Here is a 16779-nt window from a genome sequence, read left to right on the forward strand (position 1 = left end):
GAAAGGAGCTGAAATGCCTATAAATTTAAACAACTTAAGCTGAAATGCCTACGAATAAACTCTTAAGAATTCACAGCCAAAACTCTTACAAATAAAAAGTGAAACAGGTTAACAAGAACTCACAGGTAAAATGTCTACAAATTCAAAGGTAAAATATCTACAAACTCAACGGTCAAATTTCTACAAATTCAAAGGAGAAACGTCTCCGAATTCAAAGAGTCAACAGTTAAAATTCTTACAAATCCAAAAACCAACAGAGCAAGAAAGCTCTTCCCTTACCCTCATGGATCACGGAAAGTGAAAAAAGAAGGCGCTGCTTCGACCTCCGGATTCAGTGGCGGTCTGAGGCTAGCGTGATCCAACCATCATCAGTTGTTTCCACTGATCCCTTCCCAAGACAGCAGTAAATTTCCGATTGAACGAGCATTGAAAATTTACAATGAAAATTTGCCACTGTGAAGGGAACCCCGAAACGTAGCAAGAAAACAGTGAAAATTCAGTCAACATTCAAGCAAACAGACAAAAAGTCAAACAAAACAGAAACCTTTATGATCCACTCAACGATCGAAATTCATCCCGTTTCCAAAGATCCAACTCGCTCGTACAAACTTCTAAACCTTTCAAAACCCGTTGAAAAAACGAAAACTGGAGCCGGTGATTACGATACGCTTGCCATTTGTAAGAGGTTAGCCATATATGTAACTCTATGAAACACCTACATGTTCAAAACAATATCTTACCGGTAAAGGAGGAAGGAAAGTATCTCGGTAAAGAAGATCCTTAAAAACAGCTAGCCATGACAGACATGCATATTACTAATACATGTCCAATTGTTTAGATGCAAATCAAGAATTAATTTACCACCTTTAAATAGCTGCATTATGGCAGCTCAAGCGTGGATTTTATAAATCTTTTCTGCAAACTTTGCAAACTTTAGATGCCTCTGTGACATAAAACGTTGTATGCCACTCCAAGAACGTGGAGAATAGAATATCCACTGAACCATTCAAATTTGTGTGACGTTTTGCCTACGTAATATAAACCACGGAAGGAAAAACACACGGAACCCTACATTAAGTGCAGTGGAAGTTCACTTCATCTTAGCACTTACGACTTCACTAGAATTTTTACTGTGTTGAAATCGGTGACATGTTTTTGTAAATTTTCCTAAATCTTCCGATTTCTTCCCTAACTTTCCCAAATTTTATTTTTGGAAAACTTTCAGACTAGCCTATTTTTTCGGAACCGTGAAGTTAATCGGAAATCACTTTTACTTTCGTTCTCGCTCTCGATACCAGATGGCACACTTCTCCGGTTTATGAAAACCCTTAATCTGAGAGCGCATGACCTGAAAGACTACTCGAAGAGGTACCACAGTACCAGTCGGCCTTACTATGTTAAAATATTAGACGAGAAACCCCCAAAAAACAACGGAATTCAGCCGTGATGAAAGGTTATTCTATGTCAGTGCCGGATAAACTAACACACATATTTCCATCGAAACACATCACATTCGCTCGTTCATAAATTTGTAAGTGTTTTGCTTTTGATTCGCTTAGTGGAAATAATTCTGATATTTCAGAGGGGTTACTTGTTATTGTTTCCCTCATATTATAAATTTCGAATCAAAGCAAATGTACGACGACGTGTACCGTGTATACACGACATATTCATCCTTTCGCATACATTCACATTGTATTACACCACCAATTGAATGAAGTAGAGGAAAAAAAATGTTGTACAGGGAAAACATAGCGCACATTTCTATCATTATATAAGTGATGGAACGGACAACGGTTGGGACGCATGTTGTCAGTGCGCAGTGTACACTTATACGGGATATGTGATATGTGATATGTGCATTTTATTTATATTTTTCTTGTTCGTAAATTTTATTTAAAAAAAAGGAAATTTTCATTTGCTTCCTGTGACATAATAATAAACATGGAACAGGACGAATATAACAATGAGTTACGAGTACACATTGGAAATATCGGTGTTTGAAACGTTGAATCTCTAAACCGAAGAGCGAGTCGCTTCAAATAGGATATTACACGTAAGAACAATGCGGATGAGTTGCAAGGATGATCTTTCTTTTCGTGTCGGTTTTAAATCTTTTCATGCTCAACTCTAGGAGTAGTTGGACAATGTTCATTAGTATTACGTTTGTGGTGTACCCCAATTTTGCGCCATATTGAATAAATCTTTCATTTGTTTAACGTTCTTTTTTTTGTTAAAGGATACATTAGAGTCTGATACTAACTAGTACCAATGAACATATATTCCCATTAAGTTATTGTAGTCGTTGAACCGTTCTCGGTAAAAAATTTCCCATTTTGATATGTTCAAATAGAATGAACTTCACTCTAGAATACTCACACATAGAACCATGAAAGCGAGTTCAAATTTACAATTAGAGCATCAGTCTTCTGCGCACCACCCAACTGTTTTGTACATTATTTCCGAACACGCACACACATTCAACCAACTACATATGTGCATGTTATACGCCTGTACAGTCAAAAACACCCCAAAAATTTCCCACCACACATAATAATAACCTGCGAAAGGAAAATCTAGTTAAATACGTTTTTTTCCAACATCGGTTTCTTTCATGTGAAATCCCTTCTTGGTAATAATACATAGAGGTTGTATGCATATACAATATAGAGACACAGAGATGTGTATAGATGTGGCCGTGTATACGAGGGTGAAAATATAATTTTGTAAATAAAAAAAAATTTAAATGGACGAAACAAAATATATGTTCGCTGTGTGTGGAATAGAATATTTTTGTTAGAAAATTAAATTTTATAATTCGTCGAATTGGTGTGGACGGTATCCAGCGTTTAAAAGGCAAAGTTTTGTTGTATTTCGTTTGTACATTTGAATAACCGAAGCGGTCGGTTTTCTCGACGAAACACTAAAAACTATGAAATTGTGTTAAGTTTTGTGAGACGTAGAGGACGAAAAGGATTTCGGTTTTGGCCGTTTCGGGAATATTTTCCAATTCATAAAATCAAACAACGGGAAACAGTCGGGAAACTGAGTTCTAAAGCGTGTGGAGCAAGGATTATGTGTGTGATAAAAAAAGAAACAATTTTACTATTCCTCATTCATTCACATCGCACCAAAATGTCGTGTTCGTCACAATTTTGATTGCAGTGTATCTTCAGCCCTGTTAGAGGGGGGCTTTTTTCCTGCTTATTCAAACGTTGGAAAATATTATTTTCGAAACAATGTGTCGACAATCGAGAATACAGTCGTTTTCGAGGATAATTTCGGAATTGTGATATGAACTTATCATTTCTTATCAATTTAATATTGGCGTCATACATGTCGAAGTTGTTGAAAATTTCCAAGAACCCGATTAACAATACGGTGTCACGGACACGGTGTCAGATATTCAGATGAAATATGTGCGCATAAACGATGAATCAAGAGTAGTCCTTACGACAGCCTAGGAAATTTTTCGGAAAATTCAATTCTTCATTTTTCACGAAATTATTTGCATTTTCCAAAACCAAATTTTTACTCCGAAATAAGTGTTTTGCTTCGGACATTTAGCACATTCGGACATTTAGCTATAACTGTTATAGCTGTGATGGGTATTGTTTTAGTGTCAAGTTAGTACAGTTAATCTGTAGAACAAAATAGATTTTCAACCACGACAGAGTAAAGTTAACCAGGCAGGAGCGCAGATTTGACCAGGGACCTGAATGATCTAGTAGCCCTATATTTTTTGCGAGCAAATTTTTTCAATTTATGTCAGTGTTCATTTGAGTTCATTTTCATCCAGTGTATTAGGTCCCTTATTTGACGTTTCGAAAATGAACCGCTCCTGCCTGGTTTATTTTACTCTGCCGTGTTTTCAACACTCCTGTGTTAGTGTTATAACGAAGTAAAACACTCTATGCGTTCTACCTTTCTGAACATGAACATTCTTCGCTTCGTTTCATCTGATTAACATCCCCGCGATCTATAGATCACAATTGTAACACCTGTTCGTATAAATAACCCGTTTACGCAGTGTTAAGACGAATTCGTCCTAAAGCAGGGCTTACTTTAGAGAATTTTAATTCTGAAAATTTCGAAAATTCTGAAAAAGTCCCGAAAAAGTCCTGAAAAATTCCGAAAACTTTTTCTAAATTTTTTCAGAATTTTCGGAATTTTCAGAATTAAAATTCTCTAAAGTAAGCCCTGTCCTAAAGTGATATAAACGAGCGAATGGAAAAACGGGTGTAATGGTGTCAGATATTCTGATATGTGCGCGTAAACGATGAGTCAAGTGTTGTCGATTTACGATAGCTTCGGAAATATTTCGGAAAATTCAATTCGTCATTTTTCACGAAAAATTTTGATTTTGCCAAAATCATATTTTTTACTCCGAAATAAACCCATGAGTCCTATTACTCTGCCCTCCAACATTTTTCTCTTCGTTTCATCGGCTTAACATCCCGGCGATCTGTAGATCAAAATTGTAGCATCTCTTCGTATCAGTAACCCATTTCATCCAATGTACAACTATTGTTAACCGGGACAACGAACGTTCACAGAATGTGCGCAAAAATTGCTCGAACCCCCATTTTCCATGTAAAGCTTTTCCTATTTTCACACTCACGTTGGTACTGTGTTTATATAAAATTAAACTTTTTTCCGTACATAAAACATGTTTCTTTCGACATTTTAAGTTGCAAAAAGCTACAAGATCCTAATTTCGAATCATTAGTTTTGTTCAATATTTCGGATAAAATAATTTGCCTGATGAGCACTGGTGTACACACACCGAGTACAGCCAACGTTAAATATAAAAAAGTTATTCATCAGGAAAACAGGCCAAAGAACGTATTATTCGTGTGTGTTATATGTATAAAAGGGGTTGTCATATTTACATGGTGCTACACGAAATGAATAAGCGACTGAACAGTGAAGTGAATACAAGAAAAAGCCCCCATTTTCTCAACATAAATATTGTCTTTGTGTTGTGCGTAGCATGATTAAAATGATTGTTGTAGAAAAAGTACTGTCTGTTTTAGCACCACACGAACGTTTTCTCGATTTAAAAAATTAATTTTCTTTTTTATTTTGTCTCCATTCAGATTTTCAGTTTGGTGTGCCACTATCGCGAAAAACTGTTGGAATAACTCATATCAGAGATAAACATAGGTGCAATAAAATTTCACAAAAGTTTTTAAGTTTTAAGTGACTGAGAACCGCAAGCAAATAATTCATTTTCGAGTGAAAAGTGATCCATTAATATTAATACCATAAGTGAAGCTAAATTACTGAAGATAAACCAAACAGATCAGACTGAATGTCCACGTAGACAAACGTATAACGCAAATTTTGTTGGTTCGGGGGAACTTAAATAACCAAAATTTCTGCCATGGAGGAAAGTTTACCAACAAAGTGGACTGAAACAAATGCAGTCGATTGAATTACCTGTGCATACGGTGTAGAGACAAAACTGGAGCTATTATGGCGAATATGACAATCATTTCGATTGTAGCTAAGTGTGAAATACCTTCAATGTCGGAAGGAGTGATTGGTGGAACAGTGAACCATTTTTGCCATTGATGGACAATTGTTGAAATTAAATTTAAAAGTTTTTTTTATTGGAAACGTTCAAAACGGAACGTGTTAATCACGTGGAAATTCGGTTGATTTAGTTCGCTAAATTTTCAAATGATAATTTGCATCGGAAACCAAGATATGGATTCAATTGGTGAAATCATTGAACAGCAATCTTTGAGTGAACCACTAATAGTTGAGACATCAGTCGATTCGCCAAATAGTGCCGGTGACACTGTTGTCATGGTGTCGGCTGGTAGCGTTGGCGGTTCATCGAACAATATCAACGTCCACCATAATCGTCATAACAATATTAATAATAACGGTAACAATCACAGTCATCATCAAATTCATCATAGTAACAATAACCAACACCACCATCATCACAATTCATCCAATCATCATCATCAGCAATCGCAGCAACAAAACGATGGAATGAGAGAGTCAGCGGTATCAGCTGTTACATTAGGACCACTATCTGTATCGACGTCGATGAATACCCGATCGAGAATCATTGCTCACGGTCACAGTTTGGTGAAGCAGGAACATCATGCGAACAGTACATCCAACACCGCTTCGATAAATAGAAATAGTATGGTTGACGTTGTCACTAGCGAACAATTATCACCCGATGACTGTGAAGTCACACTACAGGATCATCACAGCAAACACGACACATTATCGGTTATCGTTCAGCCGCAGGACGATTCTAGGGATTCGCAACTGATGAGTCCCGGCAAATTGACACCTTCTTCAGAATTGATCGACACGTCCGAATTTCGCGCACTTCATGAACCCACCTATCAAACGTTAACATCAGTGAACGGTCGAATGTCGCCACCGGGATTCAGTCCCAATTCGTCATACGCTACACTAACACCTCTACAACCCCTTCCACCAATATCAACCATGTCCGATAAGTTTGCTTATGGCCACACAAGTAATGTGACCGGTTCATTTACGGTCATGCAAAATAATGGAATGGGCATCAGTCTAGGACTGAATGCGAATTCACCGTATTCATACGACAAACTACCCTCAATGGGAATGTCACCGCCACACAATTATTCATCTCCAACAAATACGCTAACCGGAATGGGAATGTCTCAGCAGCCATCACCGTTATCACCGCAATCATCGTACAGTCAAAATGGTTTACATTCGCCACAGAAGAGTATGTCACCAAGTGGTTACGAGTCACCGTATGGTGGTCATCGCGATCTTATTGGAAGACAGACATTACAGCCATCATCACCGCAACTCAGCCCCCAATCCGGATCATTACATTCACCAAGCAATACAATTGGTACAAGTTTTGGTTCAACCAATTTATCCTCAATAAATGGAATGTCAGCGATTGCATCGCATACAACCGTTTGTTCACCACTTCCACACTCCACACCACCTGGCCTGGTACAAATATCTCATATGCATCGTGAAGCTGTTGTCGTGCAAACACCGTCACCAACGCCTATTTTAACCATTCAGCATACGCCCACACAAGCAGTACAACATCAATTAGTCTCCAAGCAAAGTCAACATACCAATCCGGCAACAACGAACGGCAACTCTATGAACAGTTCGACCCCAGTTACGGTGACATCCATCAACGACGTGGAGGAAATTAACACGAAAGAACTGGCACAACGGATTAGTGCCGAATTGAAACGGTACAGCATACCACAAGCGATATTCGCCCAGAGAGTTTTATGCCGTTCACAAGGAACATTGTCTGATTTGCTGAGAAATCCGAAACCGTGGTCGAAACTAAAATCGGGACGTGAAACGTTTCGCCGTATGTTCAAATGGTTACAGGAGCCAGAATTTCAACGAATGTCAGCCTTGCGAATGGCAGGTAAATACAACTTTCCAATCTCAATTTAATTTGTTTAAAATTTTCATTTTGTTTTAATTCAATGAAAATGTTCACTCTGCATTATACCACTGATAACGCGTAAACATAAGGGGAGGGGGGATAATAATTTCATTCGGCAGTTTGACCTTATGATAGAGAAGGAATAGAGTTTCAACATCCTAAGAATCAAAAATCAAAACTTCTGGCAGATCTATGTTACAAATGAAATGAAAAGTCGATGAGAAACTATTTCTGTGATAACGGTCAGTGTTCTATTATGCATGCAATTCACACTGTCCCCAACTATCAAAGTGTAAAATTTCAACAACATTATTGTACCGTACATGAATATCGAAGCAATTTACATGAAAAACCATTGATACAAATGACCTAAATAGCTGGGAATAGCTGGAATGAAACAATTATGATTCTCGGTTGATTGAGGAGAAATGTACGAAAAATGCATTAGGAGGAACCAGAAGATTGCGAATTGTGCATAATATTCAGATCTCAAACAGAGCTTGAGCTCTCGACAACTACTGTCGATCTTACATTTTTGTGGAGCAAAATTTGATTTTTGATGAATTTGATCAATTCATGCGAAAACGTCCGACAACCGACTGATATCATCTGTCATCGATAACGACTACAGCAAGTTCTGACTAATACGGTCTTATATAGCGAAAAATATGTTCAAAACAAATGAAGTAATAGATTTCAAATCAATCTCCTGAAACTATATATACTTAGATCAAATGAAGTAATAGATTCGATGGAAAAATAGCTGATATGATTGCAGTCAGTTAAAGGTTTTACAAATCTGGCATGACCTGAATGTTCACCTGGCATTCGTTGTCAAATAAATATTTATTTTGTTTTGTAATTTGGTTTTTGTTTTCGTAATTTTTGTTTTTTCGTTTAAATATTTTTGTGTTCAATTTTTACGTTCGTTTTAACATTATTTCTGTACCAATATTTTTATGTTATTTTTCTTTTCACCATTTTCAGACCAATCTATCCCCATGGACATCAACTTGTTAGAGCTTTTCCAAGAAAATGGTGAGCTTTTTTTTCTTTGTTTATTTATTTATGGTTTTCGTTTTTTTTACTTTTCTTTGAGTTCATTTTATAAAAAGCGCCGGCATTGATGACGCACACAATGTGCCAATTGCACCTTCTGCGATACATAGAATCCACATTTAAATTTACAAAAAGAAATTTCCTTCCATCATGCGTTTTTTTACGCTATCGGCTGTATTATACACACACGTCATAATATACACATTACATTCAATGCCTCAGCCTCACACATATGAAAAACAAACCCTTATGATTCCACTGTACACACACTTTAGAGGTGCAGAGTAAGTGGACTATTATTTCTATGAAGAACATTTTTTCGACGTTCCATATGAATGTTCCATGAAAGTATAGCATATGTGAAGTCATTGTGTGCCGTGTGTATTTTACACTATACATTCATATATGACCCTTTCGTTTTATAAAAAAAAACTAATTTCACGTTTTTCTTTTCTCGTACCTTAAACAACACACAATATTGTACGGTGAAAAAAAAAAAAGTTGTGGCACGTATTGGGTTACATGCGCGTTCAATGCATAATTTTTAAATAACAAATCACCAGGTGTTAAACCATTCTGAAACATTTAAATTATGTCTATAATATCTCCAGCTGAAAATGATAACATATAGGGGATTAAATGAGCTGCCATTTTAGTAGCATGGTGCGCAAGTTCTTTTATCTTTATGATATTTTATGTGAGAGGTTTTTTTTTGGTCGTTGTTGGTAATCAGTTGAGTTTTAGTGGATAACCAACTCGATGACAATTTGGTGCGATATTTTGCAGTGAGTCAAATTTGAAATCCGACACTGCGTTTGTGTGGTGTAGATTATAATTATTATCATTGCGTATAATCTTCGAACAACCCACAAAGCAAACAGCACTGTCGTATTTTAAATTTTTCAAATGTGCCGTATTTTCTCCACTAAAAAGGTCATGAGAAAATGACATGACGGATGACAGTTCGATGGAGAAAATGTCAATATTCTCGCCTCTTATTTTGACAGGGGCGAAAATAGAAATTTTTTTCACCGAACTCGTAATTTTGTTTATGTTCGGAAAAATTGTGTAACAAGTTGGTGTTTTTGTACCTTGGATAAAAACGGTTAATCAAACCATGCGCGCTTATAAAAAACGTTCCGTTTACCTCTGGAAGAAAAAAGGAAAGTCCAACTGGCGCTTGTTGGAATTCCATATTTTCTTCCATCGGTAAACAAATAACTATTTCATGTGTACGGTATGATTTATCTTATTTTCTCTACCGAATAAGAAATGGTCATGAGAAAGTTGTGTTTTGTTAACGATTGGTCGAATGACATTTCTATTGTGAAGAGTGCAACACTTTCCATCCCATGGGGAGGAAATAGCATTTTTCTTACTTGAACAGTCACTTTTTCATAAATGGTATGGTGCATTGATGTTTTTTGTTTCGTGGCCAAACACGGTAAATCACACCTAGCACATAAGAAAAACGTTGTGTTTACCGAGGGAAAAAAAAGAGAAATTAAAACTCGAGCGAAACTTCGCTCTTGGTGGAATTTCCTAATTTCTCGCCTCGGTAAACAAATAACTATTGCAAATTGGTTTAATGATTTATCTTACCCGAATGTAGCAATTTTAACGTTAATTACGCTCGATACACATTGATAATGGAACTGACCAATTTTTATTTCTATTTTCAGCCGCTCAAATACCTCAACGGGGCAGTAAGTATATAAATCAATTTATAAACAGAGCTCTACTAAGTTGGGCTAAGCACATACATGTACCTGTCAGACGAGAAAATAGATTTTTGCACTAAGTACGAATTGATGTTAAGGGAAATAGTGTAGGATAGAAGTCGAAGTTTTAAGGAGATTGCATCAAAATGTGTAAACAGTTTGTTTCATGGGACTTATTTCATGGTTCCCGTACACATAATTTAAACACAATATTTTATACATCAAGTTCTAGCCACAAAGAGAAACATTTTGGTTTTACTAAAGGGTGTGTTGCAAATTGCTTCTGTGTTGTACATACAGACATTGTAGTTTTCTCGTTTTGTCGGGTTGATGTTTCCTGACTGAGCCAGTGTTGAATTTCTAGGGATTATCTTGGATGCTTTTGAAGTGAGTGCCACTCGTTCTTGGCAAACCTTTAATTTTGACGATATTGTGAAGAATTTTCAAAAATAGAATTTTTGGTTACACGACTCAGTCACGCCATGCGATACGAGCAAAACCTGCTCATTTAGCATAGGCGATCACCCTACCGTCAACTAATTAATAAACTGATAAGTCCACATCAAACTTGCTGTAAAAGACGAATAGTAAGGGTTTACGAACTCCATTTAACTCCAGTTTCATCGTCATCTTTAGGTGAAAAACGAAGGGTCTGTTGAAAACTGGGAGATGGCAGTATTAGAAGAAGTAACGTTTGGTGGTCGAAAGCAACGGATATTTTATCTGTGTCTTCACTTTTGAACGACCGAAGCATCCCGTTCCTCGAAACTATATTTGTAGATCTCGTTGATTGTAGACATTGATCGGATCTTAAATCTGATTCGAAGTCTTAACGAATTGATAAAAACAGTCGGTTCGTACTTGAAACTACCAGATCTGTAAACATATTTTTCCTTGCGCAGATTTCACAGGTTGTAAACGAAAGGAAGAAATACCAGCCGAACATCTGTCGTCGCCAAAGAAACCCCGATTAGTCTTTACCGATTTGCAGCGACGGACGCTTCAAGCGATATTTAAGGTATTGTCATAATCGTACTATCCTTAGATTAGACCTCTGTTTGAAAAAAGAATTTAATTTCCAGGAAACGAAACGACCATCCAAAGAAATGCAAGTAACAATAGCCCGACAATTAGGACTAGAACCGACGACTGTTGGAAACTTCTTTATGAATGCAAGACGACGATCAATGGATAAGTGGAAGGACGAATCCGATCCGAAAGCCGGTAATCATTCGAATTCGTCACTATCGCCGGGCGGTACACATTCGCTGGAATTATGCGATGACGATGACATGGACCTGGAATTGGGTCAGGATGGCGACTTAGATTTGGACCACGATCCAGATGATCCCGATGACATGTTGTGACACAATACCCCGACGTCCTTATCAACGATAACATCAATCCATACGCATCTGAATAGACACCATCACTTACTGAACAACAATAACAGTAACAGCCTATCGCATTACATTATGGACGACGATGAAGAGGACGAGGACGATGACGATGAGCTAATGAATTCGCATTCGAATTCGAATCATCATCAGCAACAGCAAAATCACCACCAAAATTCACATCATCAGCAACAGTATCAAAATGAGATCAATGCGTCAGCAACGTCGTCGTCAAATAGTGGCAATGTGAATAGCGTTAGTGTGAATAGCAATCATAACGGTGGAAATGGAGGTAATGGAGGTAATAGTTTATCCGACAGACATTTGCTATTATTGTGAGTCTTGCCGAAAAGTACTAACCTGACAATACGCTTAAATGCTTAGTTCTGATTTTATCATTATCTTTATGCGTAGTTTGTGCTTGGAAGTCAATGAATGTGACGAGAAAAATGTAGAGACTGCACATAAAACAAAGGGGGGAAGTGCTATACACACACACCATCTTTATGGCGAATAATAAATTCTAAAATACTCGAAACTACAGATAGACAGATAGATGTGTCCGGTCCTATACTTCTGCTGTTCACACTATACACTACTTTAAATGACGAACCTTTCTATCAAATGCATTCGACAACACGTATCATCAGGCTTGGCAAAGAAGTTCATCTTCTTGTACCCATTCACAACCACTTTAATATTCACATCCCGGATTAGATCTATTCCCACTCTGAGTCTGTTTTGTAATTCGAACGCTGTGGTAGTTTATACGAAGTTCTTCTTTAAAAATCTTCTCGTGTTCACATTCCCAGAACGCAGTGGTCGTGTAGGAAATAGTTTGCGGTTCATTGTTTAATTGACGAATATTTGAATGTTTCACTAACCAACAAACATGGCGATAGAACCACATAATGGCGCAATTATAATCGAGACTTTACTCGGGTTTAGTAGGTAGTATGGTCCACTATGACAATGATCGTGTCAAACGAGGGTCATTTTTCAATAAATTTTTGAGATGGTCTTAGAGTATCGGGAAACGTTTGAGGATAGTTCAGTGAATGTATACTGGAGTGTTTTAACACCTGGCATTGGTAGAATATTGTCATACTGGCGATGTATGCTTGACAAGCTCCGGGGTAAATTAATAACATTTTTGTCCGGCATAACATTGAGAAACTACTTTGGTGGAGATGGAGATCATGATGGACCCGTGATTGGGACACAGGTGTTGTAATTCCACCTGTGTCGTGCGGCTTCTGTGTATTAGAAAAAGTTGTCATAAATCAGTAGAAGAAAGTGAAGATAAACTGAAAAATGTTGAAAAGGGAGAAGGAGAACAAGAAGAAGAATATAAATATTATGAGAAAAAAAAAGAAGAAAATAAAACTCTATTTGCCTTGCGGGTCGGAGAGCCCGCCCTAACTGAAAATATATTAAAAATATTGAATCTAGAGTTAAAATCACAGATTATTATGTATAAAGAGAAGCATGACATTAACAAAATGAAGAAGAAGAAAAGAAATTAAATTTATATTTAGAGAACAGTGGCATTAAAATGCACTAGCCATTTATGACATTCGTTTCAGTTTTAAGTAAAATCGGTAAGCAGACCGATTAAATAACTTTAAAGAAAAAAAATTTGAAAAAGGTAAAAAAGTAAAATCGTTAAAACGATCATCGTGACCACTTGCATTGTAGCATTTTATGTTTTCTTTTTCGTTTTATTTTTCGTAGTAGTAGTAGGAACAAATTTTGATTGGCACGAACCATTCCGAACCGGGATTCTTTTTTTATGGAAATTATTTTTTAAAAATAAATTTGTGTTAAAAAAATGAATATAAAATTGTAAATAATTGAGAGGACATAAGAAGAAGAAGAAGAAAATATTTATTCGCATTTACCTTTAGATATCGCTAATTTAAACATTTTTTGTAATTGTTTTCATGCCAAAGGAACATTAATATTCTAGTCGTTTTTAAGACACACACACAGAGAAAGAAAAAAATGAACAAAATTAGTCAATGTTTATAAAATATTTATCTGACTTAAAACCAATTTTTTTTCGTTTTTAAATTAATTTATTTTATTTTTTTCTAATTTATTTTAATTTATTTAAATTAATTTATTGATAACGCAGACACATGCACGTACTAAGTATATAAGAGAATTTCTTCTAGTCAGAAATGAAGTCAACAAAAATTTATTTATTTATTTATCTCTCAGATTTATTTTTATTTTTTTTTAATATTTTTTCTTTATTTATATGCACATTCCATTGCCTGAAAAAAAAAATTAAATTTAAATTGATTAAGTTAGTTAAGAAGTCATTTCGTGTTTGTGGCACGTTGCTAAACTCTGAATTATTAATTATGTTCTCTCTGTTTTTAACATTGGGTCAAGATGTTTAGTCATTTAAAAAAAGAAAACAAACAGACAACAGGAACAGCACAGTATCGTTTTGTAGCTCAAAGATATTAAAACGACTGAAGTAGTAAAATTAAAAATTACTTGGATAGGAGCAACGGTTCAAAATAGAAAATAGAGAAAGAGAATACCGGAACATCGGGCTGTATTTAGTATAATTCTCAACATTCATTCAATTTACTCGGAGAACGTTTGTGTGGAAAAAATGACGAACTTTCTTATACATGGTAGAAATATGTAGAGCAGCACTCGCTCGCAGCATTCTTGTTTAATTTCACAGCAAACTTGTTATAATGTCACCACTGACCAGCGCTCCTCATTTTGTTAAAAAAAAACTGTAACGAAAGTTTCAGTGGAATAGCTTCGAGGTTCATTCATATAAAATGGAGGTCACTGACCAAATGTGATCATTAAAATGAACTTTTTTCAAAGATTTGTAATGGATACGAAAATCCTTTCCGAACAAAAAATGTGCCGAAAATTCACTGGAGGAGAATTGTCATTTTAAATTTCTTTCCGGTCTGCACGTATCCAAAGCATCGATAATAGGTTTGTTCCAAGAAACTGTAAAGACGAATTTTGACTGGCCGAACGAACACGATTTCATCCGGTTTTCATATAAATATCGATGAAATTTGACAATTCACATGGCCTTGGAACAGACCTATAGTTTTTTACAGAGCTGGACTACGTACGTAAATGGGTATTTCGAATTTATGTTATTTGGACGGTACTTTCGGTGAAAACATAAAATATTAAAATGTGTATGGATGTGTCTTGGGCACAATAAACCTAGATCCGAAATTACCGGCCGACACTTATATCCCGCTATTACGTAAATACGAAATGCTTATTTACGTTTGATTGTTTTCTCTAGGGTTGAAAGTGGTTTATTACAAAAAGTAAATTTTGAAATTTTTCTCATATACGCATCTGTTGCGGACGGTTTATTTAAGGCACTTTAGCTTGTCATCCTCGCTTCGTTCGGGCTACAACTCGTGTATTTGCCTAAAATCTTGCGTCCACAACAGATACGTAAAAACCTATTTACGTAAGCAATTCATCACTGTGACACATCCACATTTCAGTGATCTGCAGATTCCTCTTAAGGTAGTAAGGAAACTCAAGTTAGACTTCTATTCGTGGCAAATATTATTTGCGAGTGTATCGAAATAACGTCCTGGATTCAGTTATGCTCTTCTGCACACAGTAAATGTTAAAATCATTCTTCCAATGCAAACAACAACAAAAAAAAGAAATAGAAAAGGAACGGTGTTGCGTCAAACGAAATGACTTCAGATAGCGTTAATGAAATATTAAATTAAATTAGCAAATTCATAAAAAAAACGGCAACATTACAAACACAACAAACAAAAAGTGAAAAGAAATTTGAAGAAAATTTCAAGTCAGAAATACTCGTAAATAATAAATGAAAAATCTTAGTTACTTAATTTAAAAATGAAAAGAAAAATTATTCATAAAAAAATATTACGGGCGTATAAGTCTTAAAAGAGAGAAAGGGAAAAGAAAATAATTTTAAAATAAAACAAACAAAAATTAATAAATGAAATGAAATGAATTACAAACAATTTATCGAATACAAAATATTGCATAATGGGCAGAGTGGAACATCTGCCTGGTGGGAAAGTGTGAAATTTGCATTGAATTCATTATGCAGAGGTTATTTTACTCACGGTCAATGTGGAGCAACAAAAGTACGCATTCTGTCTGTCAGAATGACGATTTCTTTTTTAAATAAAATTAATTTAATTCAGACTCCTCATCGATTGCTTCTATTCACTAGGAATAGTGTTGACTGACCGACATTTTCGTATACGTTATTTTATTCGCTACAGACTTCACACACAAAACGAAAGTTTATTTTGACAATTGAAACATTTTGTTTTTAAATAAATTTAATTTAAATTAAAACAATTTCGTTTTTTCGCATGGAAAAATTCTTATTTGAAATGTGTGGATGGAAAGCTAAGATGACGAACAATGGCCGAATTAAAGCAATATAATTATAAAGAAAAACCGGAAATGTATATGAAAAATAAAATAAATTTAATCATTTCACCCTGTGCAAAAGAAGAGGATTAGCAAAACGAAAAAAAATAATAAAAAAGAGGAGAGAAATCTGTAAAAAGTAATTTCATCTGACAAAATGAATATAAAAAATAGCGACAACAGAAAGTAAATAAAAAATGGAACAAGAAAAAAACCAAAAATATATTTTTCGTTATATTCAATGCAATATTTTCCGTTTAATTTCTTAAACAAAAAGCATAATGTAAAATGTAAAATTAGAAACATAAAATCATTCAAAGCAAAATAGGATATAGAAAATGTAAGAAAAATTAATTTAAATGAAAAAAAAGAAGAGAACTATTTGTAGTTTGATTGATTTGCACCTGCACCTTAAACAGAAGAAAAGAAATATTAAATAAATTAATACAAAATCTTAGGGATTTTTTTTTGATCTTCCTTCACAGTTTTGACAATTTTAAAGGGTTAATTATATCCTGCCCTTCAGTGCTGACAGCAAATTTTTATCATCAATTCGAAAGATCCCGCAATATACCTCTTAAATTTGGTCAGGAGCTAATCGCAGTTTTGACTTCATAGCGTACGTGTTCGTTGAGTTAATATATTTGATGATATATATCATTAGTTGCACTTCATTTATGAGGGACATCTCGCTAAAAAAAAATTTTGCTTACCAATTGAA

General features: G+C 35.4%; 1 protein-coding gene across 2 annotated transcripts; it reads left to right on the forward strand.

The window, feature by feature from the left end:
• Positions 1 to 1805: 1805 nt before the first annotated feature.
• On the forward strand, positions 1806 to 16510 carry LOC119085099 (homeobox protein onecut). Of its 2 annotated transcripts, XM_037195344.1 has the most exons (6): positions 1806 to 2056; positions 5100 to 7426; positions 8435 to 8485; positions 10189 to 10212; positions 11130 to 11245; positions 11310 to 16510. In XM_037195344.1, the coding sequence occupies exons 2-6, from the start codon at positions 5686 to 5688 to the stop codon at positions 11592 to 11594; spliced, it is 2217 nt and encodes a 738-aa protein (XP_037051239.1). In that variant the 5' UTR covers positions 1806 to 2056; positions 5100 to 5685; the 3' UTR covers positions 11595 to 16510. The 2 variants fall into 2 exon arrangements, with proteins under 2 accessions (XP_037051239.1, XP_037051241.1); XM_037195346.1 differs by lacking the exon at positions 8435 to 8485.
• Positions 16511 to 16779: the final 269 nt, after the last annotated feature.

This window comes from Bradysia coprophila, unplaced genomic scaffold (assembly GCF_014529535.1).
Source record: "Bradysia coprophila strain Holo2 unplaced genomic scaffold, BU_Bcop_v1 contig_94, whole genome shotgun sequence".
Lineage (NCBI taxonomy): Eukaryota > Metazoa > Arthropoda > Insecta > Diptera > Sciaridae > Bradysia > Bradysia coprophila.